This window comes from Anoplophora glabripennis, unplaced genomic scaffold (assembly GCF_000390285.2).
Source record: "Anoplophora glabripennis isolate ALB-LARVAE unplaced genomic scaffold, Agla_2.0 scaffold137, whole genome shotgun sequence".
Classification (NCBI taxonomy): Eukaryota; Metazoa; Arthropoda; class Insecta; order Coleoptera; family Cerambycidae; genus Anoplophora; species Anoplophora glabripennis.
This window is the reverse complement of record NW_019416282.1, coordinates 28,435-55,741: the sequence shown is the minus strand read 5'-3', so window position 1 is coordinate 55,741 and position 27,307 is coordinate 28,435. Positions and strand designations below refer to the sequence as shown.

At 31.2% G+C, this 27,307-nt stretch overlaps 3 protein-coding genes across 5 annotated transcripts; all 3 read left to right on the top strand.

The window, feature by feature from the left end:
• The first annotated feature begins 490 nt into the window (after window positions 1–490).
• LOC111693193 (cytochrome P450 4C1-like) lies at window positions 491–3,764 on the top strand. Of its 2 annotated transcripts, XM_023457409.1 has the most exons (10): window positions 491–717; window positions 800–964; window positions 1,029–1,138; window positions 1,272–1,362; window positions 1,443–1,628; window positions 1,684–1,853; window positions 1,923–2,069; window positions 2,480–2,548; window positions 2,966–3,317; window positions 3,399–3,764. In XM_023457409.1, exons 2-10 carry the CDS (start codon window positions 805–807, stop codon window positions 3,566–3,568), a joined length of 1,455 nt encoding a protein of 484 aa, XP_023313177.1. In that variant the 5' UTR covers window positions 491–717; window positions 800–804; the 3' UTR covers window positions 3,569–3,764. The 2 variants fall into 2 exon arrangements, with proteins under 2 accessions (XP_023313177.1, XP_023313176.1); XM_023457408.1 differs by having other exon boundaries at window positions 1,684–2,069.
• Window positions 3,765–5,395: 1,631 nt separating this feature from the next.
• LOC111693192 (cytochrome P450 4C1-like) lies at window positions 5,396–12,100 on the top strand. Of its 2 annotated transcripts, none has more exons than XM_023457407.1 (9): window positions 5,396–5,634; window positions 5,713–5,877; window positions 5,940–6,049; window positions 7,084–7,174; window positions 7,301–7,486; window positions 7,542–7,927; window positions 10,846–10,914; window positions 11,326–11,677; window positions 11,758–12,100. In XM_023457407.1, exons 2-9 carry the CDS (start codon window positions 5,718–5,720, stop codon window positions 11,958–11,960), a joined length of 1,557 nt encoding a protein of 518 aa, XP_023313175.1. In that variant the 5' UTR covers window positions 5,396–5,634; window positions 5,713–5,717; the 3' UTR covers window positions 11,961–12,100. The 2 variants fall into 2 exon arrangements, with proteins under 2 accessions (XP_023313175.1, XP_023313174.1); XM_023457406.1 differs by lacking the exons at window positions 5,396–5,634; window positions 5,713–5,877; window positions 5,940–6,049 and adding exons at window positions 6,247–6,485; window positions 6,564–6,728; window positions 6,791–6,900.
• An 8,156-nt stretch (window positions 12,101–20,256) lies between these two features.
• On the top strand, window positions 20,257–26,560 carry LOC108904170 (cytochrome P450 4C1). The gene is made up of 7 exons (XM_018706605.1): window positions 20,257–20,286; window positions 20,461–20,551; window positions 22,422–22,607; window positions 23,374–23,759; window positions 24,419–24,487; window positions 24,701–25,052; window positions 26,100–26,560. Exons 2-7 carry the CDS (start codon window positions 20,512–20,514, stop codon window positions 26,285–26,287), a joined length of 1,221 nt encoding a protein of 406 aa, XP_018562121.1. The 5' UTR covers window positions 20,257–20,286; window positions 20,461–20,511; the 3' UTR covers window positions 26,288–26,560.
• Window positions 26,561–27,307: the final 747 nt, after the last annotated feature.

Here is a 27,307-nt window from a genome sequence, read left to right as displayed (position 1 = left end):
AGAATTCTGGGGTAAAGGGTCTCAATTTACGTGTACCTAGCTTTAGAACAAATTGGTCTATATCACATGCTTATTTTCAGCAGAAATCCGCAAAAGTACAGTTTCTGAAAAATATTAAATTGCTACTTATATTGTGATTCTATCCCAGGCTGTTTTTCTCTAAATAGTGTTTCTGTAGATATTTAGGTCGTTAAACTATTTCAATAAATAACTAATCAGAAAATTGCTAAGAATATATAATCTGAAAACGGCAAATTTTTTAGAATGTCGTTTAGTTTAATTTGGAAATAGTGGTTCAGTTATACTGCTCTCAAAATGTTGTCTCTCTATGTTGGCTGATATATTCTTCATAGAGCAATACACGTTTTCCAATATCTCTCCGTCTGGACGTAGCTTAAGGCGGCGCTTACATAAGAAACAAATTCGTATGAAAATCAGTTTCTCACGAAATTATATAAATTTTTAACATTCGTACGAATAGAGAGGTTACAAGTGCTACCGCTCAAGCAGAAATACATGTGTTTGTTTTAATCTAACATTTCGTACTACAGATTTTCGTACGAATTCACATCCACTGTAACAGCCACCTAAGATGCATTAAAGTTATGTGCAAATTTTCACTGTATTGCACTAATTCTCTGCACAATAAATTTTTCTTAATTAGTTTTAGAAATAATACATTATAAGTATTTAGCGACACCAAAAAGTATCAAATAGGTAAGTATAAAATTATTAAATAAAAATCAATATTAACAAATTCGAGAAAAAGTGTAAATTTAAAATTTTAAATATTTTTTAGGTACAATGTTTCTAGTTATTACTTTACTTACTGCAATATTGGCAATAATTTTCGGTTTTAAATATATGCCAGAATTTAATAGATATTACACATTAATAGTGAAACTGCCAGGGCCAAAAATGTATTCAATTTTGGGAAATTTGCCGGACCTCCTAAGTGACGAAGGTAGGTCATATTTACCATTTAAATATATACTTACTTAATATATTTGGGTTGCACATACTTTCAGCTACTCTTTTTAAAAAGATTAGACAATGGAGCAAGGAATATTATCCAGTGTACAAGCTATCAACTGCTCTTTACTTCTCAGCCAATATAAGTAGTCCAGAAGATTTTGAGGTATAAACACTTCAAAATATTAATATTTCTTTATTTGAACACAAATTATTATTTCCAGAATCCATTTTACACTTCCCAATATTTTCCTTTTCACAATGTTTGCTCGTGTAAGTAAAAGTTTTGTTTTTTTTAGGCAATTGCGTCTACGACAAAAAATATAGAAAAAGGTGCGGTCTATACATTTTTAGATTTATGGTTGGGAGAAGGTCTTTTAACAAGTACTGGTATGAATAAAGCTGATATTTCCTCTTTGGAATTTGAAAAATAAAACCAAAAAACTAAAATAAGTATTCTTTATTTTCAGGGTCCAAGTGGCAAACCAGGAGAAAAATATTAACCCCTGCTTTCCACTTCAGTATCTTGCAGCAATTTGTAGGTGTGTTTACAACTGAAACTGATCATTTGGTAAAAGAATTGAGGAATATTTGTCACAAACCTTATATAAATGTTGTACCATACATTTCGCAGTTTACCTTAGGTGCAATCAACGGTGGGTACAAATAAATTGTCTTTTCACAAATTATTAATAATATTTTGGATGGCAGAAACTTCAATGGGTACCAAATTAAATGTCGAAAATGAAGAAGATAGGTCATATTGCGATGCCACCCATCAAATAGGAAAGATAATAACGCACCGAATAACAAGACCTTGGCTGTATTTCAATAAATTATATTATTTTTTTATGATTCCCGGTTACAAGGAGAAACGATTGGTAAAAATCTTGCACAATTTTACAAATAATGTGATTGCGGAAAGATCAAAAGAATTTGAAACATTTAAGGTGCCCATCAGCGAAAACGATGAGGAGTTTAATTATTCGAAAAGAAAGAAATTAGCCATGTTAGACTTATTGCTTAATGCCAAAATCAGCAATGAAAGTATTGACGACAAAGGAATTCAGGACGAAGTTAATACTTTTATGTTTGAGGTCAGTGCATTATTTATATATTCATTGTTTTTAGTAAATACATCAACGAAATGCAAAAATTAGTTACTCCTTATTATCTAAATTAAATTTTTATTAATTTGTAATGACGAAGAATATATAAAATTATGTTGTTTAATTGATTTGCTTTGAACTTATATATTGTACTTAATTAAAGTTATTACTATTAATAATATTTTACACAAAATGTTCTCTTCATGGTATAGTTAGAAAAAAAAACATGTTTGTCAGTGAAGTGATGAAAATAAGTAATCAAATCACTATTTTATTTAGCTTTCATAACACACCACAAAAATTATTCTACCTGTAGAAATAAACTGGAGTTAAATATCGTTTTTTTTGTTAATATTTCTTCCATAATCTAAATGAATACGTCCGAAAAGCATTTTTAGGGTCACGATACAACCTCAATGGCGCTTTGTTTTACATTGATGGTACTCGCCAACCATAAGGATGTGCAAGTAAGAACTGAATTTTCTTTCAAGGAATCAATGTTAAATAAAGACTCATTTACGCCGTGGTAGTTATTTCACGAAACTACTACAATGTCTACCCGATGTGATAGTATCGTTACTAATGCTGCAACTCTAGCTACTAGTATGATTAACTCTGAACTAATCACTATCACATTATCAAGGTCAAAGTGGTATGCACGATGATAGTAGATGTGAAAGTTACATTCACAACATTACGTTTATCAATTTGATCGAAAGAGATAACTGGGTGTGATGGTGCGATAATGATAATTCTTGTGACAGTTGTTGTCATGACAGTAACTATCACAAAAACTATCATCATGTAAATGAGCCTTAATATAACATTTCCATATTTATTCTCACCTCTTACAATTTCGAATTAATCAAAAAGTATATTTTCAGGAGTTAATTTTGCAAGAGATAAATAATGTTATCCCAGATTCAAAAGCGCGACCCACTTACAATGATCTACAGGAGTTAAAGTTCATGGAAAGGTGCATTAAGGAATGCCTAAGAATATATCCGAGTGTGCCGTTTATTGCAAGAGTGTTAGAAGAAGACGTTAAAACAAGTAATGGCTACATTTTACCAAAGAGAACAATGGCCCATATCCACATTTTTGATATACATAGGAACCAAACGATTTGGCCAAATCCGGAAAAATTTGATCCGGACAGATTTTTACCAGAAAATTGTCAAGATCGGCACCCTTTCGCTTACGTTCCGTTTAGTGCCGGACCTAGGAATTGTATAGGTACAAATCGTTAATAAAAAGTCATTAAATCAAGCTTCTTTAAAAATTGTCAAAGCAGCAAACAAAAATATACTTTTGTAGGTCAGAGATTTGCTCTTTTGGAGTTGAAAGTGGCTCTATGTGGAATATTAAGGAACTTTGAGTTGGATCCTGTGGATACTCCGGATAATATAGTTCTTGTCGCCGACATAGTGCTAAGAGCAAAAAACGACGTTGTGAGAGTAAAGCTGATACCAAGAAAAAATAGTTGAGTGGCTCATGACATTGTAACGGAAAAAAATTAACTGCTTTAAAACATCTGAATTAAAAAATTTTCAAAATGTTACCTATATATTGAAATTTACTACTTAACATGTGTATCTATCTATAGCATTAAATAAAAACTTAGTTTACATATTAAGAAAAATACAAGAAGTCATATGATATTTGTTGCAATTCGTGTTTCAATAAAGCATCAAGTCTAATACAGGTAGTATAATTTTACCTATAGATGTACGTAATTACTGTAACCATAATAAGTTTTGTGTCTATATTCTTTTTGTGTACATTACGTTCATAATTTTGTTCACCGCCCTTACTTTAGAATAAATTGCCTTTCTAGGACAAAATGCGAATGTGATATAGAGCGAGTTACTGTGAAACGAGATCATCAACATAAAACAATGTTTGCTATACGAGCTAAGTAAAAGTGACTCTACAAGATGTGATTAGGATGCTTGTCAGAATGTCATAATTAATTAAATAATTGCAAACTAATTAACAACGGTTGAAAAAGAACATGTAATTGATTATTTTTTTGATTATCTAAGTTATTATTGAAAAAAAACTTGACGTCAAGACACGTTCAATAATTATCTGTCTGTATATGCCCTTTGCCAACACTTGAATCTTAGCGCATATAGTAACAAAAATTACAAAATCTGTCCATAAAATTGTGAACCTGTACCTAAAACAACTGTGGCATGTATGTTTGTGTATAATCAAAAAGTTACATTACAAAATTTTGACGCAAAATCCACCATTAAGGTTTAGTCAAATCTTTTGATTACACCTTGTATACCTACTTTCTACTTCTAGAGATATGTTAGAGAATGATTTATATTTTTCTGTAAAAAAATGTAGTAGTATACATCAATAGAAAATAAAAATATTTACTGAAGTTAATTGCCTATAAAAACAATTTTAAAGTTAATTTTTGTTGAAATCAATCTGTAAACTGTTTTTATAATTGCTAACTAACCTTGACCAGTGAATCATCTAGTTTAAAATAAGTTTTTAATCGACTGAGCCCAACTGATTACATGAGTACAGGGTTTTTCAAACTCGATAGTATGGGCCTACTGTGAGGATATAAACAATTTAAATAAAATTTGGGGCGCCTGGTGTTAAATGGGATGAGGTAAGCTCCATTCTCAATCGAAAAATATTATATTTGAGATTTGACAGAAACGACAAATGACATAATCAATTATATTTTTTCCAGAAACATACCCAAATTTTTTTCTTAATTTCCTTTTTTTTATGATACCTAATTTTTTCTTTAAGCTTATTTATTGTTTCAACAGTAAATAATTTGTAAAATTATGATATTTAATTTTTACTTTAGGTACATATAAAGTAATGACAGAATTAAGAATTTCATAAAAACATAAAACATTGTCATCAACTTATTTAACAGTAAATCGGGTAGGTACCACCAGAATTCAAAGTTTCAGCAAGTTTGACCGAAATCCATTTCCCATAAGGATCCTGCCGTCTCCTTTCTTAGAATATCGTTTGATTTAATTTGGAAATAGGGATTCAATTATACACTGTTCTCAAAATGTTGTCTCTATGTTGGCTTATATGCTGCATATAGAGCAATACATGTTTTCCATTATCGCCCCATGCTTAAGGCGGCGGTAACATAAGATACAAATTCGTATGAAAATCTGGTTATCACGAAATTATACAAATTCTTAACATTTGTACGAGATAGAGCAGTTACAAGTGCAACCGCTTAAGTAGAAATACACGTATTTGTTCTAATCTGCCATCTCATACTACAGATTTTCGTACGAATCACATCCACTGTAACAACCGCCTAAGATGCATTAAGGTTATTGTGCAAGTTTATATCTAATCATTTTCGACTTTATCACTATTTTGTACTAATTCACTGATAAACAAGAAATTTAATCACATCATTTCTGTTATAATAAAGTTTACTCTACGTTTCCTTCATCACAAATTATTTTTTCTTGAAATTAATTTATTTTAGAAAGAATACATTATGCACACTCATATTTAACGACATTAATTAGAAAGCATCAAATAAGTAAGTATAAAAGTATAAAATTAAAAGTCAGTAATAACAAATTTGAGAACAAGTGTAAACATTTTAAATATTTTTTAGGTACAATGTTTCTAATTATTACCTTACTTACTACAATAGCGGCAATAATTTTCAGTTTTAAATATGTGCGGGAATTTATCAGATATTTCACATTAATAATGAAGCTGCCAGGTCCAAAAATGTATTCAATTTTGGGAAATTTGCCGGACGTTTTAAGTGATGAAGGTAGGTCATTTTTACCATAATCATATATTAACTTAATATATGTCGGTTGCGCATATTTTTAGCTACTCTGTTTAAAAAGGTTAGAAAATGGAGCAAAGAATATTATCCAGTGTACAAGCTATCAGCTGCTCTTTTCATCTCAGCTAATATATGCAGTCCAGAAGATTTTGAGGTAAACACTTCAAAATATGANTAACATAAGATACAAATTCGTATGAAAATCTGGTTATCACGAAATTATACAAATTCTTAACATTTGTACGAGATAGAGCAGTTACAAGTGCAACCGCTTAAGTAGAAATACACGTATTTGTTCTAATCTGCCATCTCATACTACAGATTTTCGTACGAATCACATCCACTGTAACAACCGCCTAAGATGCATTAAGGTTATTGTGCAAGTTTATATCTAATCATTTTCGACTTTATCACTATTTTGTACTAATTCACTGATAAACAAGAAATTTAATCACATCATTTCTGTTATAATAAAGTTTACTCTACGTTTCCTTCATCACAAATTATTTTTTCTTGAAATTAATTTATTTTAGAAAGAATACATTATGCACACTCATATTTAACGACATTAATTAGAAAGCATCAAATAAGTAAGTATAAAAGTATAAAATTAAAAGTCAGTAATAACAAATTTGAGAACAAGTGTAAACATTTTAAATATTTTTTAGGTACAATGTTTCTAATTATTACCTTACTTACTACAATAGCGGCAATAATTTTCAGTTTTAAATATGTGCGGGAATTTATCAGATATTTCACATTAATAATGAAGCTGCCAGGTCCAAAAATGTATTCAATTTTGGGAAATTTGCCGGACGTTTTAAGTGATGAAGGTAGGTCATTTTTACCATAATCATATATTAACTTAATATATGTCGGTTGCGCATATTTTTAGCTACTCTGTTTAAAAAGGTTAGAAAATGGAGCAAAGAATATTATCCAGTGTACAAGCTATCAGCTGCTCTTTTCATCTCAGCTAATATATGCAGTCCAGAAGATTTTGAGGTAAACACTTCAAAATATGAATCTCTCATTCAGTAATTCTTTATTTGAACCCAAATCAGTACCGAACAACGAAAGAAAAAATAGAGATCCCATTTATTTCCAAAATTTCTCAATATTTCCAAAGAGAAAAGCTCATTTTGTCTTTAGTGTTCATGTAAGTAAAAATGTTGTTTTTTCTTTTAGGCAATGGCGTCTACAACAAAAAATATAGAAAAAAGTGCAGCCTATTCATTTTTAGATTTGTGGTTGGGAAATGGACTCTTAACAAGTACTGGTATGATAAACCGTACATGTTTTTTTGTGATAGGAACTCATTAAGTTAATAGAATACGAAAAATTAGAATTTAGTTTCCGATCAGCAAACACCAAAATAACTAAAATAAGTATTCTGTGCTTTCAGGATCCAAGTGGCAAACCAGGAGAAAAATATTAACCCCTGCTTTTCACTTCAGTATACTGCAGCAATTTGTAGGTGTGTTTACAACTGAAACTGATAATTTAGTAAAACAATTGAGGAAAATTTGCCAGCAACCTTATATAAATGTTGTACCATACATTTCACAGTTTACCTTAGGTGCAATGAACGGTGGGTACAAATAAATTATCTTTTTACAAATTATTAATAATATTTTGGATGGCAGAAACTTCGATGGGTACCAAATTAAACCTCGAAAATGAAGAAGATAGGTCGTATTGCGAAGCCACTCATCAAATAGGAAAGATAATAACGCACCGAATAACAAGACCTTGGCTGTATTTCAATAAAATATATTATTATTTTATGGTTCTCGGTTACAAGGAGAAACGATTGGTAAAAATCTTGCACAGTTTTACAAATAAGGTGATTACGGAAAGATCAAAAGAATTTGAAACATTTAAGGTGCCTATCAGCGAAAACGATGAGGAGTTTAATTATTCGAAGAGAAAGAAATTAGCCATGTTAGACTTATTGCTTAATGCCAAAATCAGCAATGAAAGTATTGACGACAAAGGAATTCAGGACGAAGTTAATACTTTTATGTTTGAGGTCAGTGCATTTTACATTTACATATACAGGGTGTCCGGTAAGTACCTCCTAATCTCTCGGGAGTGTAAAGGGGAGGTCAAAATAAAACTAGTCCTTCCTATAATTTTTTTTCCTAATATGCCCCCTAACGGAGTTATGGGGGGTCAAAGGGGTACTTAGAAATTAACGTTTAGGGTTATAACTTTGAAACCACCCTGTATATTTTAATAAAATTTTCGTACGTTGTATTACACATGGAGCTCTACGATTTGATGCTAAAATCAACTTTTTGCTATTATCAGGTGTCCAGAAACGGACTGGCCCTATCACAATTTTTCTCAAAATTTTGACAGAAGTAATTTTATCAAACTGAAAATATTATTATTAGATACTCTGAAGGTTTTTCTTTAAAAATGGTACTCTTTATTTATTTCGAAAAAATGAACGGTTTGCGAGATAAATCGGTTTTGAAAAAAATTGGTAACAAATACAACAACAATTAAAATTTATTTTTTTACAATAAAATCATTCCCGCTAGTGCCAGCCTACAGATTCACCATAAACATTTACTGGTGGTGAATTAAGGGAATGAATAATGCCGTTTCTTGTAAAATCAACATCTATGACCAAAATACATCTACAAATTATTATTGCTCTTGTCTCCATGGAGTTCTTTTCTATTGTTTTCGTTGTTAGACCCTGTTGATTTTAAAGTACTTGTCAAAGGCGCGTGACAGAATAAAAATTCAATTTTATTGTGGTATTCGTTTTAAGCCGTTAGAAATAACATTTAAAAATGGAAGAATATTCCTGTGCAGAATATGCTGATATGCACCTAATTTATGGGGAAGCATTATGCAACTCCGTGGAGGCAAGAAGACTTTATGAGGAAAGGTTTCCGGGTCGACATTTGCCGAGTCCAAAAACTTTTGAAAGAGTTGATCGTAGTTTAAGAGAAACAGGTAAAAAAAAATAGTGAAAAACGTTAGTGAAACTAATTTCTTCCGAATCCTTTATTTAGGAAGCTTTTTGCCACGCCGTGGTGGAGCAGGAGCCCCGAGGAGAGTACGAGACCCTCATGTAGAGGAACAAATATTGGAAGACGTTGCTAATAATCCTTCAAATAGCATAAGGAAGCTTGCGGCGCAAAACAATGTTACAAAATGGGCTGTACATGAAACTCTGAAAGAACAATTGCTTTACCCGTACCACATCCAAAAAGTACATGCTATGTCTCCAGATGATTATCCAAAAAGACTTCAATACGCCAATTGGTTTTTACAGCATCATATTCGGAATCATAATTTTGGTACATCTATTTTGTTCACCGATGAAGCAGGTTTTACAAGAGACGGCATAATTAATTCGCATAATCTACATGTCTGGGATGAAGAAAACCCTCACGCTTTAGTTCAAACTCGCTACCAACAAAGGTTTATGGTGAATGTGTGGGCTGGCATTATCGGGAATCATTTGATTGGTCCATTTATTCTGGAGCAAAGACTTAATGGTGCTCTTTATTTGCAATTTTTAGAGGAAAATCTAAATATTTTGTTAGAAGAAGTGCCCCTTCAAATAAGAACTGAAATGTGGTACATGCATGACGGTGCACCACCCCACTTTGATCGTTTAGTACGTCAACATCTGACGAATGTTTTTGGTGATCGATGGATAGGTCGAGGCGGACCTGTATTATGGCCACCTAGGTCGCCCGACCTAAACCCATTAGACTTTTTTCTGTGGGGTCATTTAAAAAATAACGTTTATTCAACACCCGTAAATAGTAGAGAGGAACTTCTGCTGAGGCTAACACAGAACTGTGACCATCTCCGCAATAATCACGGAATATTATTTCAAGTGCACCGGGAAAACATTCGTAGGATTAGAAAGTGCATTGAAGTACGGGGTGCTCATTTTGAACATCTACCGAAGTAACATTTAGGTACCTTTGTTCATTGTTGAATGTTCTTTGTTGCATGTCTTGTAAGTAAGTTATTTTTCAAATGTTATTTTTAATTGGTCACTACTTGCTCATAAAGTATAGCCAACCCGTTCAAAGATTTCTGGACTTGATAAAGTTAAAGAAATTAAATGCATGAAATAATATGTAAAAAAAATAAATTTTAATTGTTGTTGTATTTGTTACCAATTTTTTTCAAAACCGATTTATCTCGCAAACCGTTCATTTTTTCGAAATAAATAAAGAGTACCATTTTTAAAGAAAAACCTTCAGAGTATCTAATAATAATATTTTCAGTTTGATAAAATTACTTCTGTCAAAATTTTGAGAAAAATTGTGATAGGGCCAGTCCGTTTCTGGACACCTGATAATAGCAAAAAGTTGATTTTAGCATCAAATCGTAGAGCTCCATGTGTAATACAACGTACGAAAATTTTATTAAAATATACAGGGTGGTTTCAAAGTTATAACCCTAAACGTTAATTTCTAGGTACCCCTTTGATCCCCCATAACTCCGTTAGGGGGCACATTAGGAAAAAAAATTATAGGAAGGACTGGTTTTATTTTGACCTCCCCTATACACTCCCGAGAGATTAGGTGGTACTTACCGGACACCCTGTATATTCAATGTTTAACATTTTTAGTTAAAACAAAATGTAAAAATTGGCTACTCCTTATTATCTAAATCTAAATCTTAAATTTATAATAATTTGTAATGACGAAGATTGTACTTAATTAAAGTTATTACTATTAATAATAGTTTACACTAAATGTTCTGTTCATGGTATAGTTAGAAGAAAAAAACATGTTTTTCAGTGAAAGTGGTAAAAATAAGTAAACAAAAGACTATTTGATTTAGCTTTCATAACACACCACAAAAATTATTCTACCTGTAGGAATAAACTGGAGTTAAATATCGTTTTTTTTTGTTAATATTTCTTCCATAATCTGAATGAATACATCCGAAAAGCATTTTTAGGGTCATGATACAACCTCAATGGCGCTTTGTTTTACATTGATGGTACTCGCCAACCATAAGGATGTGCAAGTAAGAACTGAATTTTCTTTCAAGGAATCAATGTTAAATAAAGACTCATTTACGCCGTGGTAGTTCTTTCACGAAACTACTACAATGTCTACCCGATGTGATAGTATCGTTACTAATGCTGCAACTCTAGCTACTAGTATGATTAACTCTGAACTAATCACTATCACATTATCAAGGTCAAAGTGGTATGCACGATGATAGTAGATGTGAAAGTTACATTCACAACATTACGTTTATCAATTTGATCGAAAGAGATAACTGGGTGTGATGGTGCGATATTGATAATTCTTGTGACAGTTGTTGTCATGACAGTAACTATCACAAAAACTATCATCATGTAAATGAGCCTTAATATAACATTTCCATATTTATTCTTCAAATTCTCATCTCTTACAATTTCGATATTTTCAGGAGTTAATTTTGCAAGAGATAAATAATGTTATCCCAGATTCAAAAGCGCGACCCACTTACAATGATCTACAGGAGTTAAAGTTCATGGAAAGGTGCATTAAGGAATGCCTAAGAATATATCCGAGTGTGCCGTTTATTGCAAGAGTGTTAGAAGAAGACGTTAAAACAAGTAGTGGCTACACTATACCAAAGGGAACAATGGCCCAAGTTCACATTTTTGATATACATAGGAACCAAACGATTTGGCCAGATCCAGAGAAATTTGATCCGGACAGATTTTTACCAGAAAATTGTCAAGATCGGCACGCTTTCGCTTACGTTCCGTTTAGTGCCGGACCTAGGAATTGTATAGGTACAAATCGTTAATAAAAGTCATTAAATCAAGCTTCTTTAAAAATTGTCAAAGCAGCAAACCAAAATATACTTTTGTAGGTCAGAGATTTGCTCTTTTGGAGTTGAAAGTGGCTCTATGTGGAATATTACGGAACTTTGAGTTGGATCCTGTGGATACACCGGATAATATTGTTCTTGTCGCCGACATAGTGCTAAGAGCAAAAAACGACGTTGTGAGAGTAAAGCTTACACCAAGAAGAAACAGCTCAGAGGCTCATCACATTGTGTCGGGAAAAAATTAACTGCTTCAAAACGACTCCATTAAAAATTTTGAAAATGTTGCCTATGTATTAAAATGTATTAACTAACATGTGTATCTATCTATAGCATTAAGTAAACAATTTGTTAATATCTCAAGTCAAATACAGGAATTCATATGAAATTTGTTGAGATTCGTTTTCCAATAAAGCAATTGCCTTTCCAGGATAAAATGGAAATATTAAGTAGAATGAGATGCTGCGAGACAGACCATCTACATATCATTCTGCTTGCTATACGAACTAAGTAAAAATGTCTCTACAAGGTGTAATTGAAATGCCTGACCAAACTTTATTGACACCAATTAATAAAAAAAGTTCCCGTATATTGAAAATGTATCTTGTTCAAGATACGGAATGTCATAATTAATGAAAAATTTGCGTTAGATACAATTGAGAACGACTATGTATTTAATTATTTTGTTGATTATTTAAGTTATTATTATTTGAAAAAGAACTTGACGTCATGACAGATTAAGGAATTATTTATCTATAAATGCTATTTACCTCGAACCCTTGAATTTTAGCTTATCTAGTAATAGAGATTACAGAATCTGTCTATAAAATTGTGACCTGTATGTACGTAAAAAAATTGTGTCATATGTTTGTGTATAGGTAATAAAAAAAGCTACATTTGTGTAACAAAATCCACCATTAAGTTTTACAATTAGCCAAACCTTTTGTTTACATCTGATTTTTGATGTCACGTTATGATTTTTGCGAACATATAAGAGAAATTTTCTGGTCAAAACAAATTTTCGATTTATTTTTTATATTCCGATTTGTAGTAAAAAAATCGAAATTTTCTTATTTTCGATGACCAGAATGTGTTAATTTCTTTTAAAAACTTTTTTTCGGTGCTAACTTACAGTCAATGTCATAATTTTTTAAAAGAAACCATAGTTGGCCACAGCATAATTAACAATAAGGTATTCTGCTGCGTTTTCTAGAATGCATAATTCGCCGTACTTATCTTAAAGATTAAAAAATTTATAGCAGTTTCTTATTTTCCAAAAGAAAGAAGAAATTGACCTTGACTGAAAACGAAAAACAAATGCACTCCCAAATAGAATTTGATAGGTACCTCTTTTGTACATAGTTGGCTATGTAGTAAAATAAATTAATATACTCTGATCTGAGAGACAAATATTTTGTGAAAAAATTTGGTGTTTTGCTCTTTCTTACAAAATGTATAACCGGATAGCCATTAAGATTTGTTTAAATCAACATAACACTTATTCTAAGAATATATAATGTACTTAATTTAAATGTTATTCAAAACATTGCCCAAGATACATGTGACAATCTTGAGAAAAGATTATAGAAAAAAACATGTATTGAAGGAAGACTTCTCATTATTCTTCTAGGAAATAGCATTCATTTACTAAATATATTCAGCTCCACCCAATTTTTCTCTGGACGCGCTATTGGAACAATGTCACCAAATATTCTTTAGTGGTTCACTTTTAGTCACAGTATCCCACCAATACAATATTTAAAAAGAACAAACAAATATAAAAATGTTCAATTGGTGGCTGTAATGAAAAAAATTATCTAATATCCGTTTTGACTTGAAGATTTCTATAAAAAAAAAAATAGAATATGTTCCCAAAAACCATAACTTTTTATTTATAAATATTAATTGGATGTATTATATTATTGAAAAAGAAATGTAATTGTAACTGAAATCATCAGTTAGTTATAAGTGAAGTTTGGACCAGGACCTATGTAATCTGATAACCCTATGGTCATTCGGATTATTTAAAAATAAACACATTGGGTTGGTCTGTTATTATTACGTTTGTCTTATTGTACAATTCGGTAACATGTTACAGTGATTGTAAGCGATGTAAACATTATGACTTTTAACTTTAACAATTTTTTAGTAAATACAACCAATAATATTTCAAAAAATATAGACTTAATTAGAATCATAGAAAAATAAATATAAGTAGAACCGTTTTAAGATTGCCACTACGTCACGCGTGTGTCCTAATATTAAAGACAGTCGTTGCAGACGTGTATTCATTATTAAAAGCGCTAAAAAGGGATACAATGATGGTATAAATGTCTTCATAGTCTCAATCTATCACAGACAACCGTTATAATATTTTGTGTGTATTAGAGTGAAAAAAAAATGGAGGACGTTTGTTGGATATTAATTTTAGACTATAGTTTGACTAGCGCATTTAAAAAAAGAACTGACACTCAGATTAAAAATGTATCAGTTGTTTTGATCGCATCTCCATGCTAACTGTTATATATATTTTCTAAGCGTTGCAATATCGATTTTTTGGCATATATTCATATCCAGTAGACAGCAGTATTAAAATTTGCCAGAAATCCAGATTTGGGAATTGTCAAGATGACATTTCAATTATATGAAAACAGTGACTAATTTGACTAGGATTTTCTTAGTTCATTCATACGAATATTGCTTGTGACGTAATGGAAAAGATACAGCGGTTTTAGTTTATATATGTAAAAGTTTTTGTAAACGTTGCGGTTTTATCTTGAGGTATTTTTTTTTCAAGAAATATTTTGCAAGATTGTATTTAATCTTCTTTGTTTATGAATTGATGCATTCATTCTCTCATACACTTAAAATTTATCATTTGCACGCACATTACTTCTTTGACTATAAAGATCCGCTGCGTTTAGATTATTTTTTGAAATTATTAAATAAAAATATGTTATAGGATAGGTGACAAAAAAGCGTCGCAGAGGTAACGATAATATTACTTATATGTGAATGTGAATTAATTAATCGAAGTGGTAGTATACTGTCTGGTTATCAATATCTTTTAGACATATTGTTTTTAATTATTACTGTATTTGTGAGATATAGGTAGTGATTTATTATTTTAAATATCGTCCCTCTTATCACGTAGGACCGTATATTCCAAGAAATGGATATACACATACGCCTCTACGTGATAATAGGGAAGATATGTAATGAATATTTTATCAGATTTATTTTACACATTAATATTTAACCTGCCAGGTCTAAAAATATATTCAATTTTCGGAAATATGTGAGACTAAGTAAACGAAATGATGCATCATTGAGATATATGTTATGGATAAATGATATTGAATAAGAAAAACTTTCTTATTTTTCATTTTATCGAAAAAAGTTACTCTCGATAAAAATTTTGCTGGTTCTTAAAGTAAGATTAGAATAGAGCACATGTTTTTAAACGAACAAGTCTTTCATCAAAATTTCTTCTAACTTTATCTAAAGATATAGAAGCAACGCGGCATCTCTTATCGCATCCTTTAATTGAGCAATATTGGAATCTATTAGAGGAGTATCATAAACAATTTGTTTTAGTCGACCCCATAGGAAAAAATCCATTATTGTCATATCTGGGCTCCTAGGCCAATGAACTGTTCTTGTCTCCCAATCCACTAGTCTGAAAATGTATCTAACCATCTTACATTTGTCGCATAATGTGCCGGGCATGTATCTTGTTGAAAACAAAATGAACGACGGTATTCTAACGGAAGGTTTTCTAATTCACCGTCAAGAAAGTCGCTTAACATATCTAAGTAACTATTCCACACATTTACTTTAGTAAACTACTGACGCCTTCTTGGTATCCGAAAATGCGAATTAGAATCACTCCAATGTCGTGCATGTTGCGAAGCCACAACACCATTGGTTTAAAAAGTTGATTCATCAGAAAACTACTTTTTTAAAATCCTCTTTCCATACTGCCAACCCACAAACAAAAATCCAAACGTTCTGCTTCATCACCGACTGCCAAAAAATTATTAAAAACTGACTTGTATGGATGCATCTTATTGTGTTTTAATATTTTCTGAATTTGCGACTTTTTAACAAATTGGAGTTTTTCAGCTCTACTTAATGATAATTTGGGATGTTCCTCTACTGCATGTATTGAATCTATTTTTCACTTAGGGTATTCGCAATACTGAGCCAGTCCTTAAAAATAATTTAATTTGTATAAAATAAATTTAACAATTACAAATAAATAAAAGTAGGCCGATTTTTTTCGAAAATTAGTATTAGAAACTGCCTTTTAGGTTTGAACAACTTTTCCTTGTAACTTATTTCCACAACTATACAAATAAGTGCACTTTACTGTTGTACCATAAAGTTTTTCAATTTTTTGAACATCACAAAAAATTTAAAATTTTTCTATCCCAATCTTACTTTAAGAATCAGCAAAAATTTTTGTCAAGAGTAACTTTTTTCGATAAAATGAAAAATTTGAAAGTTTTCCTAATAAACACATTTTCTGTGAACGTACTGTATAATAGTTTACTATTTTAATAAAAACAGGTACTTTATGACAAGGTGTATATACTGTAACGGCAGAATGAGGGAATCTAAGTGAATAAATAAATAAATACATTTTTGGAAATTCATTTATTATTGGCATACTACGAAAATTTAATTTTGTCATTTGGTTATGACAAAAAAATTTTGTATATACTATATGTATGTACAACCCTTTTCGAGATCCCAAGCTGAGTAACCCCTATCTTAATTTCTTATTTTTTCAAATTTTATTCAATTTTTTTCGTAACGGAAGCTCTCTTACTTAGAAATCATCTCCTAATATAACACACGGTATAGGTGTCATGATTTTTTATATGACCACTTCGACGAAATTTAATATTATCTTTTTCTACACCAACAAGATACAAGTAACAAGACCCTTGCCTTATTTTTCTGAAAGCACGAAAAATAATGCTGTCCTTAATAATTTTCATTAATAATTGTATAAAAATTCGGAGTAATATATAGTTGGAACTTTTCCAATGTCGCTCTTCCTCTATGATATTGACGAGATTTGCTTTAGAATAATGGTCCACGCTCTATTTTGTGCCCTTTCACTTGCTTTAATTTGAAAGATTTTGTTTTGATTTAGTTTATTCTGAAGGGTTTCAAATGACCCTTGTATGTTTGTTTTGAACTGAATTTATGGAGCACTTCGAGACTGTAGTGTCTCTTTCACTGTCTTTGAGTGCTTTGCCAGGGCACTAAAGTTTAAGTTAAATTCCGGGATGAAGTTTTAGGAGCTTATTTGTACTTTGCCTCCTGTGTATATGCCAGTTTTAGCGCTGTGTAGTGTGTACCCCCTTCATCGCAATTAGGGCATGTCTTTGTGGATTACTCTAATAGCATTTAGAGCTTTGAACTCAATTTAATATTTTTTTCGTTTGGAAATATATATAATTCGTTTATAAAAATTATCATTTATTGATTAACTTTGGTCGTTAATAACAATAAATATGGTTTGTATAGATAAAGTATATAATTTTAATCGTATGTATACACTGGACGTTCGTTCGGTCCATGATCCTACATAGAAGTCCACATTAGAATGAACAATCAGCCTATATGTGTCGGCATGGTACTTCTGATTGTATTTTGCTTCTTTCCAGCTCGAATTTCGAAAGATTCGAAACATTTTTTGTTCCTGAAATCCTAACTTGGAGCGGTTTTTCCGTCGTCTACTACGGTTATGGTGTTTTGGGGCGGCTTGGAGCTTCTCGGAAATTTTGGATACTGGGAGAAAAGTGTGAATTTCCGCATTGCAAATTTTACCTCTCGTCGAAGGTAGTTTACGTCTTTCAGAGCGTGGAGTTCTGAGTTTTTCTCAGTCCCGATTGGAAAGGTGAGCAAACCATCACATATCAAATAATATTCAGTTGTCGAATAACCCAAACGGTGTGCCGTTTGTATGGTTTTCGAATATGTAGGTATGCACCACAGACCACCTAGACTGGCCGTATCTAATTCCAATGCACGGGTACCAGTGAATGCAAAATCCGGAGAAGTGGAGTGTGGAAGGCAATCTGATCGCGCGCATCTTTAAGCAGATCCGGATTAAGTAATATTTTTATTACATATTAAACATTATATTGCATCTTATGACAAATATTCAATTTAAAGTTTGTAATTATTCAGAAAATAGTATATTTTAGTGTCATTATAACTAAAACTACAAAATAATTTAAATATATTTATTATCCTCTAAATAATATTAATTTATTTAATATTTGCCTTTTCGTAGATTTTACTGAATTAAATAATTTGACGTCATGATTTATTCGTACATCGATATACTTTTCGCATTCAGCCCTTACAAGATCTCTTAAATGATTACAATTGTTAGGCAAATTATCAAATTGATGTTCATGCAAATTTTCAAATATGTTCACATTCAGAAAGTTTTTTAATACATGATAAACAATTTTATTTTTCTGTAGCCTAGGTGTTCCGCTTTCATCATTATTTAAAAATTTTATTAATTTTTCTGTTTCTTAGCATATTACTACGACATCTCGAGATGGATACGTCAAACAACCACGATATTTAATAAAAATTAATTGACTGTACGAATACTGAATCTGAAATTAGTTTTGTTTGCGATTTTTTTAATTCAGAAAAATATTTAATTAATTTTCAGCTATCTCGAAATGACGAGAATTGGTAAAATTTCATAAAAATTTAAGACTTGCATAAAGTAAATAATTACTAAAAATATTTTACAGTAATTCATTCATTATTTTATAATAACAATATCACGTTAATCACTACACTATGTGAGCGAACAAAATTATAAAGCCAACCCTCGAAACTTGTGACATCAACCGAAAAATGGCGTACATATTTACCTTTTATATGTTCCTTTTTTTTTACTTACCTAAAGATGGAAACTTTTCGCTTCTCTTCACCAACTCGATCACTTGTATTTATACAATGTTTTACAATACACTTGCCCATGATAAAACGTCTAATTATCGAAATCACAGCGATGCGTACACGTCAAATGCTAGAACACCACTGAACGCTGGGCTCCAAATCAGGCTCCAAAGTGTTTTCACCAAACTAGCTCTATATGCCAGTCTAGGTGGTCTGTGGTGTGCACCATCCACGTGTTTCGGCATTAGTATACGTTTAACAAATACATATCTACAAACAAATATTCTATAATGCATTTATTTACATTTGGCATATATTTAACAAGTGCCCGTATTAGGGGAACTGGAGGATTATGGATTAAATAGGTAGGTATTAAGAACCATAAGGATTTATAAATTAATTTTTTTTATTTTTATTTAACTCTGTAAGACTTTGAACAGCTTACAAGAGCTTTTATGAGTTTGTTATGTTTGTTTGCAAATATTAACTGAACTCATACTCATCTCAAACTCATCCGTTTTATTTACTAAAGATGTAATACAGCAGAATGATAATAAGTGTCATCTTTTAATTAATTTTATTCATTATTTTTATTTATATGTACTCATATCCACCTAAATATATCGACCTAAATAAACATTTTTAGTCCTTTTCTCTTCCTCAATTTAAGTTATGGTTTCAGATGACAGTTTAATTATTGTGCATTTACATACCACATCTATCAACAAAATAAGATTTGTTTCTAGTTAAATTAAATAGTGAGCTTGTAACGATATCAAACGTCCCATTCTCAAATTATTTCAAGAAATATAGAAGTACTGATTATACGTATTATGTTCGAAGATATTTAGTTAGTCAAAATAATCTCTTTTATGACCTCTGTACTAATTAACTAAATTATTATTTATTAGTTTTTACTAACTTTTGATTAAAGAAAAGATATATAAAGTTTCAAAGATGCATTAATTTAAGGACAGTTGATAGATGCATTGGTTGTTAATATCTTACTGCCACAATGTGGTTAACAATTTTTATTATATTTATTGGAATACTATCATTCGTTTACAGTTGTAAATATATGTCGGAGTATATTAGATTTATAACATTAATAACTAAGTTACCAGGGCCTAAAAGTTATTTATTTTTGGGAAATATACCTGATCTGCTATGCGATGGAGGTAAGTAAAATAAAATAATTAAAAAGATGTACTGTTTCAAAAATATTTCTTAAAGAGTACCTAATTTACTTTTATAATAACACACAATATAGCAGATTTTAAAGATGTATCAAAACATGCTTAGGTACATGCTTAGAATAATTGTTATAAATATAATTGTATAGACTTACGCGTTGAACAAGACTAGCAAAACAAAATTTAAAGAAAACAAATGTGCTGGATTTTGAAATACAGCCATATTTAAATTATTTTTATTTACTTTTTAATGTGTATAAAAATATCCTAACCGTAAGGCACCGTGTTTCATGTGCTTAATTTTATGTAAATTTTTGCATTTCTAGAAACTTTATTAAAAAATATTAGAAAATGGAGCAAGGAACATTATCCTGTGTACAAAATATCCGTTGGTTTTCAGTTTACTGCTAATATATCAGGTCCAGAAGATTTTGAGGTAAGAGGGTATCTACTTATTCACATACACTTATTATTATTTCTCCAAAAATGTTGAAAAGTATTTATTTAAGTACGAGTAGGTACAAATTAATATCACCTTATGGAAGAGTTTGATAAGGTTTTAATGCAGTTAAGTATTTTTTCATGTATTTTATTATTATTTTCGTTTTAGGCAATAGCATCTACAACAAAAAACATAAAAAAAAGTTTTAGCTATACTTTTATGGATTTGTGGTTAGGAGAAGGCCTTTTAACAAGTACTGGTATGTATGTTTAGTTTTTATAATCGTAAGTATACAGCGTGCTCATTTTTGCAGTGTATGAGAACTGTTCAGAAAATAACCGAACTCAAATTTTTTAACTTTATTTGTAGTTTAAAGTAATCCCCTCCCCTATTCACACACTTTTCTCATCGACGTTTCCATTTCATGAAGCAGTCCTAGATTGCTTCATTTGAAATGTCCTTTAAAGCCTGTGACGAATTTGCAGTACGAAAAAGTCACAAGGTGTCAGATCTGACGAGTAAGGAGGGCGAGAGAGGACAGCAATCTGATTTTTGGCGCAAAACTGACAAACTGACAAAGCTGACTGTGCGCATTGTCAAGATCTTTAACTTTTCTGTGCTTGGGAGTCATCAGTCAAAGTCGAAAGCCTTTCTGAAAAGTTGAAACTCTTCCGTGAAAGTTTTCCCCAGTTTCACGCAAAATTTTACGTTGGATCGTTGTTCCAAAAAATGACACGTTTTAAAAATTGTCACTAACATTTCAGCACGTTGCACTCAAATAACAATATCATGAAAACTAAAAGGATAGGTATCGACAATTTAAGAACATGTGGTTCCGCAAATTCAAAGAGGTCGGTTATTTTTGTATCAGATCTGGTATGTACAGGGTGATTCACTATATTTTGACCCCCTTTAACTTTTTTGTTCTAAGAGTTATAAAAAAAATGTAAAATACAAAAGTTGCACGATTTTTTATGAAATTTTCGAATATGATAGTAGAAAAACAAACGAAGTTCAAACAAAATGACCGCGGATGTTAACTTTGTTAATTTAAATGGAACACCCTGTATATTTTTACACATTTGGATAGAACGTTCCCTGTCGAGCACAGTCATATAAGGGTTGTTGGGTCCATCTCTAACAATAAGCGAGATAACATTAAAAAACGAAAAGAACGTTTTTATTAAGAAAATAAAATATTTTGTAATTGTTGGACGTTTTTCGGGCATTTCTGCATTTTTTCCAATTACGTAAGGATTTAGATTTATTTGAAATATATTTTGACATATCGAACATTGATATAGTACAAAATGGGTAAGTATAACTATTTTAACTAAATCGCACTAATTAGTCCGCGAGGGGCTTATTTACTCATGGACAATGGTTATGGTAGGCCGTGACAGTGACAGGTAATATTATGACAACATTGTTATTGTTTGACAGTTTGTATTATTATTTATTTAAAATGGGTTACACAGAAGTAGAAAATTTAAATATTATAGGAATTAAGATAGAGTAGTTAAGATATTCTCCATAGTTTATTTTAATTCCTAATAATATTTCAATTTTCTACTTCTGTGTAACCCATTTTAATTAAATACTAATACAAACTGTCAAACAATAACAATGTTATCATGGCATTACTACCTGTCACTGTCACGACCTACCATTTATAAGATTGTCCATGAGTAATTGGCCTCACACGGTCTAATTAGTGAGATTTACTTAAAATACCTATACGCATTTTGGACTATATCAATGTCCGATATGTCAAAATATGTTACAACTAAATCTAAATCCTTACGTAATTGGAAAAAAGGCAGAAATGCCTAAAAGAGGTCTAACAATACAAGATGTCTTATTTTCTTAATAAAAAAAACATCATTTCGTTTTTTAATATTATCTCGCCTATTATTAGAGATGGACCCAACAAACACTATATGACTACGCTCGACAAGGAACGTTCTATCCAAATATGTAAAAATATACAGGGTGTTTTTTCTACCTCAATTTAATCAAATGCTTTTTAAATAATAATTATTTAAATATGTTTAACTCAAAATTTCACAATATGAAATTTGGATGTAATTAATATTCAAAAATATACAAAATATGATCTCACTTTTCAGGGTCCAAATGGCAAACAAGAAGAAAAATCTTAACTCCTGCTTTTCATTTCAGTATCTTGCAGCAGTTTGTTGGTGTATTTACAACTGAAACTGATCATTTAGTAAAAGAGTTGAGGAAAATCTGTCACAAACCTTTTATAAATGTTGTACCATATATCTCGCAGTTTACATTATGCGCAATTAATGGTAGGTGGTACAAATAATTTACGAAATTGTTTATCATATATTTAAAATATACAGAGGATATAACAGTAACGTTGCGACAAACTTGGAGGGTTGAATCTAGTTAAAACAAATAAAAAAAAACAAAAGTAAATATTTTTTTAATGAAAGAATTTCTAAGAGTCCACAAAGATTTATCGTGGCACAGTTTATGATCGATCTATCAAATGTAATCGAAAATATAAACTTTAAACATAGTACAATTTGACTCCTTCATTAGCTATCTTCATGTAAAATTTGAACAATGAATAAAAATTGGCGTCGGAATCCGAAAGGATTTAAAATGAATTCATTGATGTTAAATTTAAAAAAGGTATATCTTAATATCACTGATACTTAGTGCCTACTGGCGTAAGTCATCACTTTGTCATTACTGGCAGAGAGTGACCTAATAAACCGTAGGTACCATGAATGCACTACTATGGCATTACGCAAAATAAAATTTTTAGCCATAATGTTATTGTAGAAAACACCCAATCAATTGGTAATGCTATTGAATGATCGTAGCTGTTTACTCGATATAGCGGATGTAATTCAATGCTGGTTGGGGATCTATTTAGTTCAGTGGGTAGTTGTTTTCTCGAGTAACTGATACAAATCTGTGTTCCTTGTCCAAACTTTTGAGAATTGCTGCTCTTGTTTTTTTTTGTTTATTTTAACAGAATTAACCAACCCTGAAAGTGTGTCGCAAAGTCACTGTTACATGCTACGAGTATACATTTGACGGCAGAGACTTCGATGGGTGCTAAATTAAACCTTGAAAATGAAGAGCATAAGTCCTATTATACCACCACTCATCAAATAGGAAAGATAATGGTGCAGCGATTATTAAGACCATGGTTCCATTTCAATTGGTTCTTTTACCATTTTACATACCTTGGTTACAAGGAGACACAAATGGTAAAAATTCTACACGGTTATACAGATAGGGTGATATCAGAGAGATCAAAACAATTTGAGAAGTTTGCGATACCCAAAAACGAAAATGACGAGGAATTTAATTATTCGAAAAGGAAAAAATTAGCTATGTTAGACATATTGCTGAATGCCAAAATCAGTAGTGGAAGTATTGATGACAAAGGAATTCAAGATGAGGTTAACACTTTTATGTTTGAGGTCAGTGTACACTTGTTAATTACACCATGTACATTTCTGAAGGGTTGCTATGACATTTACAGTGGTAATTCTGATTATATAATTCATTAGAAATTTAGCCAATAGCAATTACAAATTTTACGTAGTTACTATGTATTGATAAGCGATTATACTCTTGACGACGTGGTATAACCGTTTTGGTGTTTCGCCTCCTCCAACAATGTGAACTATGTCATGGTAAGTGGTAACGATAGTTTTAACATTTGTCAATAGACGTCAAAAAAAAAAATGGAACGCTTCGGTTCAAGCTCTGAATTATATAATCGTATCGAATACCACTCGAGCAAACGAAAATATTCGATTATACTAACCTCCACACTCGACGTATATCCTTAAAACACCACTCCAGCCAAGGATATTTATAATTCCTTGACTCCAGCTACGCTGTCGTGGTGTTTCGCAGAATACGTCTCGTGACTCGGAAGTATAATCGAATATTTTCTATGCTCTTGTGATATTATAACTGAATATACCTACAAAGGCAAACCAGTATTTACATTTCTGTCGAAAAAGTTCTCAAAATATCTGGCATATACCTATTTCAAAATATTTCAGATTTTATCTAAGCTCATAATATTTTGGTTATTGAAATTTCTGTTTAGTTAATAATATTTTTTTAGGGACATGATACAACTTCAATGGCACTTTGCTTTACACTGATGGAACTTGCTAGCCATAAAGATGTGCAGGTAACGTATTTCTTCGTGTCATACGTTAAATTATGTATCTTGTCCGCAATAAATAAATTCATTCTACATAATGCTTAATACAAAGATCAGAAAATCAATGTTTCAACCTATTTAATGTTTAAAATTGTATATATTTGAAAAATATCAATTTAGTTTATTGTAGAAACGAAGTATTACAAACTTTGTCTTTTTTTAAACTAAAATTACTTTCAGGAATCAATTTTACAAGAGATCCATTATGTTCTCGCAGATTCAGCAGAACAACCCACCTACAATGATCTCCAAGAGCTAAAACTCATGGAAAGATGTATTAAAGAATGCCTAAGAATTTATCCAAGCGTTCCATTTATTGGAAGAGTATTAGAAGAGGATGTTAAAACCAGTACCGGCTACATTCTACCAAAAGGAACAATGGCTCAAGTCCACATTTTTGATATACATAGAAGTGAAAAAACTTGGCCAAATCCAGAGAAGTTTGACCCGGACAGATTTTTACCAGAGAACTGTCAGGACCGACATCCTTTCGCTTTCGTGCCTTTCAGTGCAGGTCCTAGAAATTGCATAGGTATATTTACTGTATGACCTACATATAATCCATGCCTATTACTTATAAGACTGATAGCTTAATGGTCCGTAAGGGTAGGCATTTGCTGAATTGCCGTGACCATTGACGTGTTGTCGGTTTACAACCCCTGACGCTTCTGGAGACACATCACTCTCTTCAGAAGAAACTCTAAAACAGCAGATTAAGTCTTCTGGTCACTATTTACAATTGCGTGATCGTGGCATTGGACTACGGCGTGCGCTTCATTTTTCCGAAGAGTTTTATCCTTTAAGCCCCTATTTAGGTGGAAATTATTTTGGAGTTTTCTGAAATTTTGTTACTTTTTGTTCAATCTTGGCTTAAAGCTTCCCACTTTCTCTCTAGAATTCTGGTATTGCATATGTATATCAAATATTCTGTATCTGCTCTATGCACAATAACTGTCGATTTCTTTAAGATATAGTGACAACGCAGAGAAATTAGCAGTTGTGGGCACATAACAAATACATAAGGCATTTAATAGATCTAAACTATACCGGAATTGTAGAAAATTTTAGCCATTAGTTTACAGGCAAGCAAGGGAAATTCAGAAAAATCGCGATAATTTAAATCAAGATTAGGATTTAGAACAAAAATTTCAAAACAACTTCTCTAGTAAAAATTAAGAGACAAATTGTCACAGAGGCTAGTGACTTCAAAACAGCAAATACGTATCGACAAGAGAACATAATCTCCAGTTTCTCCCGAAAAAAAAGAGATGTCTCTCGAAACGTCAATAAGTTTAAAGTGACATGCCCGAGGATTGTTCAAAGGTTGACTAATATAGACTTACAAATTTTACGGGCTGTTTACTTTTATCCCCTGTCAAATTTTCTGCAGATGTCCATGACTGATCATAATATAAATTAAAAATACTGGATCTATTACAAAAAATTGACTCGTTCTATATTTATATATATATTTTTTTAACAATCGCAGTTGAGCCACTGAAACGATATTTAATAAAAATTAATATCATATAAAAAATTATATTCTGTAAATTTTACTATTTCAAAACATATGTTTTAGGTCAGAAATTTGCTATTTTGGAATTAAAAGTTGCTTTGTGTGGAATTTTAAGGAATTTTGAGTTGCAACCAGTGGATACACCAGATAGTATTGTCCTTGTTCCGGATATGGTGCTAAGAGCACAGAATGACACTATAAGAATAAAATTTGTACCAAGAACGCCCAGTCCTAATGGAATGACATTCTAAGGAGAAATGAATGAATACATTTTTGCGAAATCGCAAAAATAGCCTTCATATGAAATTTTGTTATAATAATAAGTACCTAGGTACCTATTACTGTAATAGAAATCCAGGAATTTTACCAAATTGAATTCTATGTTGTCATTCTGTATTATTTTGTGTCATAAATTACGTTACATGTAATCACACTACAAGTCCATTTCTAATATTTTTATGTTTCGTTTTAATTAATGTATTTTATTTATGTTACTACAGGATATAAATATCTAATATGGATAATAGTAAACTCTCAGTTTTTTTAATAAATGCTTATTTTCTTCTTAATCTTAATATACTTTCGAGTTCTGCCACAACAAATCAACGAAACTCGCAAAATAGAAATACTTAGGTGATTCAAGTTATTTTAACTTGGTTGGTAGGTAGGTAATAGCTCTGTATATACACCAGAATGAAAAAAGAAATTAATGTTTTGTAATATTCTACAAACCAACTTTTACCTATTTAAAAAATATGTGATTCCAGACAGCACTTAAAAGATTGTGGAAAATTGGTACCTAATTTTCGATTACAGTTGAGCCAATAGCTTTTCAAATAACAGTCAGCCTAGAGCTAGCATAAAGGAATTGAACTTTCTAATTCAAGTTCCGAAAATAGTGTCATTCCTATAGCACTGTGGAATAGGTACATATTCTTTGAAGTATTGACGAAACTAAATGAACATTTTCTGGTGTGGTGTGGACAAAATACTTCTGCCTTTAAATTCAAAAAATGGGGAGGCGGGGTTTGTCAAAAGCTCTTATTAAAAACCCCAGAAATCTTTAATTAATTTACTTATTTCTGATTTAACTTTGATTCACTTACATTACTATTACCAAGTACTTCATTAAACTTAATTGTAGAATTATTTTCTTTTTTAATGATTTTATATATAATTCATGGATAATCTGAAAATTGCATAATTTTTTTTCAAGGCCATGTCCCCTGCTGCATCTAACGAAGAGCATAATTTATACGCCTCTGATTTTT

What these genes read in the sequence shown, in the direction of transcription:
- LOC111693193 (XM_023457408.1), top strand. Translation starts at nt 805, where the DNA reads ATGTTTCTAGTTATTACTTTACTTACTGCAATATTGGCAATAATTTTC. An exon ending in GGACCTCCTAAGTGACGAAG is followed by an intron (nt 965 to 1,028) that starts GTAGGTCATATT and finishes ACATACTTTCAG; the next exon opens with CTACTCTTTTTAAAAAGATT. An exon ending in CCAACCATAAGGATGTGCAA is followed by an intron (nt 2,549 to 2,965) that starts GTAAGAACTGAA and finishes GTATATTTTCAG; the next exon opens with GAGTTAATTTTGCAAGAGAT.
- LOC108904170 (XM_018706605.1), top strand. Translation starts at nt 20,512, where the DNA reads ATGGATTTGTGGTTAGGAGAAGGCCTTTTAACAAGTACTG. An exon ending in TACATTATGCGCAATTAATG is followed by an intron (nt 22,608 to 23,373) that starts GTAGGTGGTACA and finishes ATTTGACGGCAG; the next exon opens with AGACTTCGATGGGTGCTAAA. An exon ending in AGGTCCTAGAAATTGCATAG is followed by an intron (nt 25,053 to 26,099) that starts GTATATTTACTG and finishes CATATGTTTTAG; the next exon opens with GTCAGAAATTTGCTATTTTG.
- LOC111693192 (XM_023457407.1), top strand. Translation starts at nt 5,718, where the DNA reads ATGTTTCTAATTATTACCTTACTTACTACAATAGCGGCAATAATTTTC. An exon ending in CCAACCATAAGGATGTGCAA is followed by an intron (nt 10,915 to 11,325) that starts GTAAGAACTGAA and finishes CGATATTTTCAG; the next exon opens with GAGTTAATTTTGCAAGAGAT. An exon ending in CGGACCTAGGAATTGTATAG is followed by an intron (nt 11,678 to 11,757) that starts GTACAAATCGTT and finishes ATACTTTTGTAG; the next exon opens with GTCAGAGATTTGCTCTTTTG.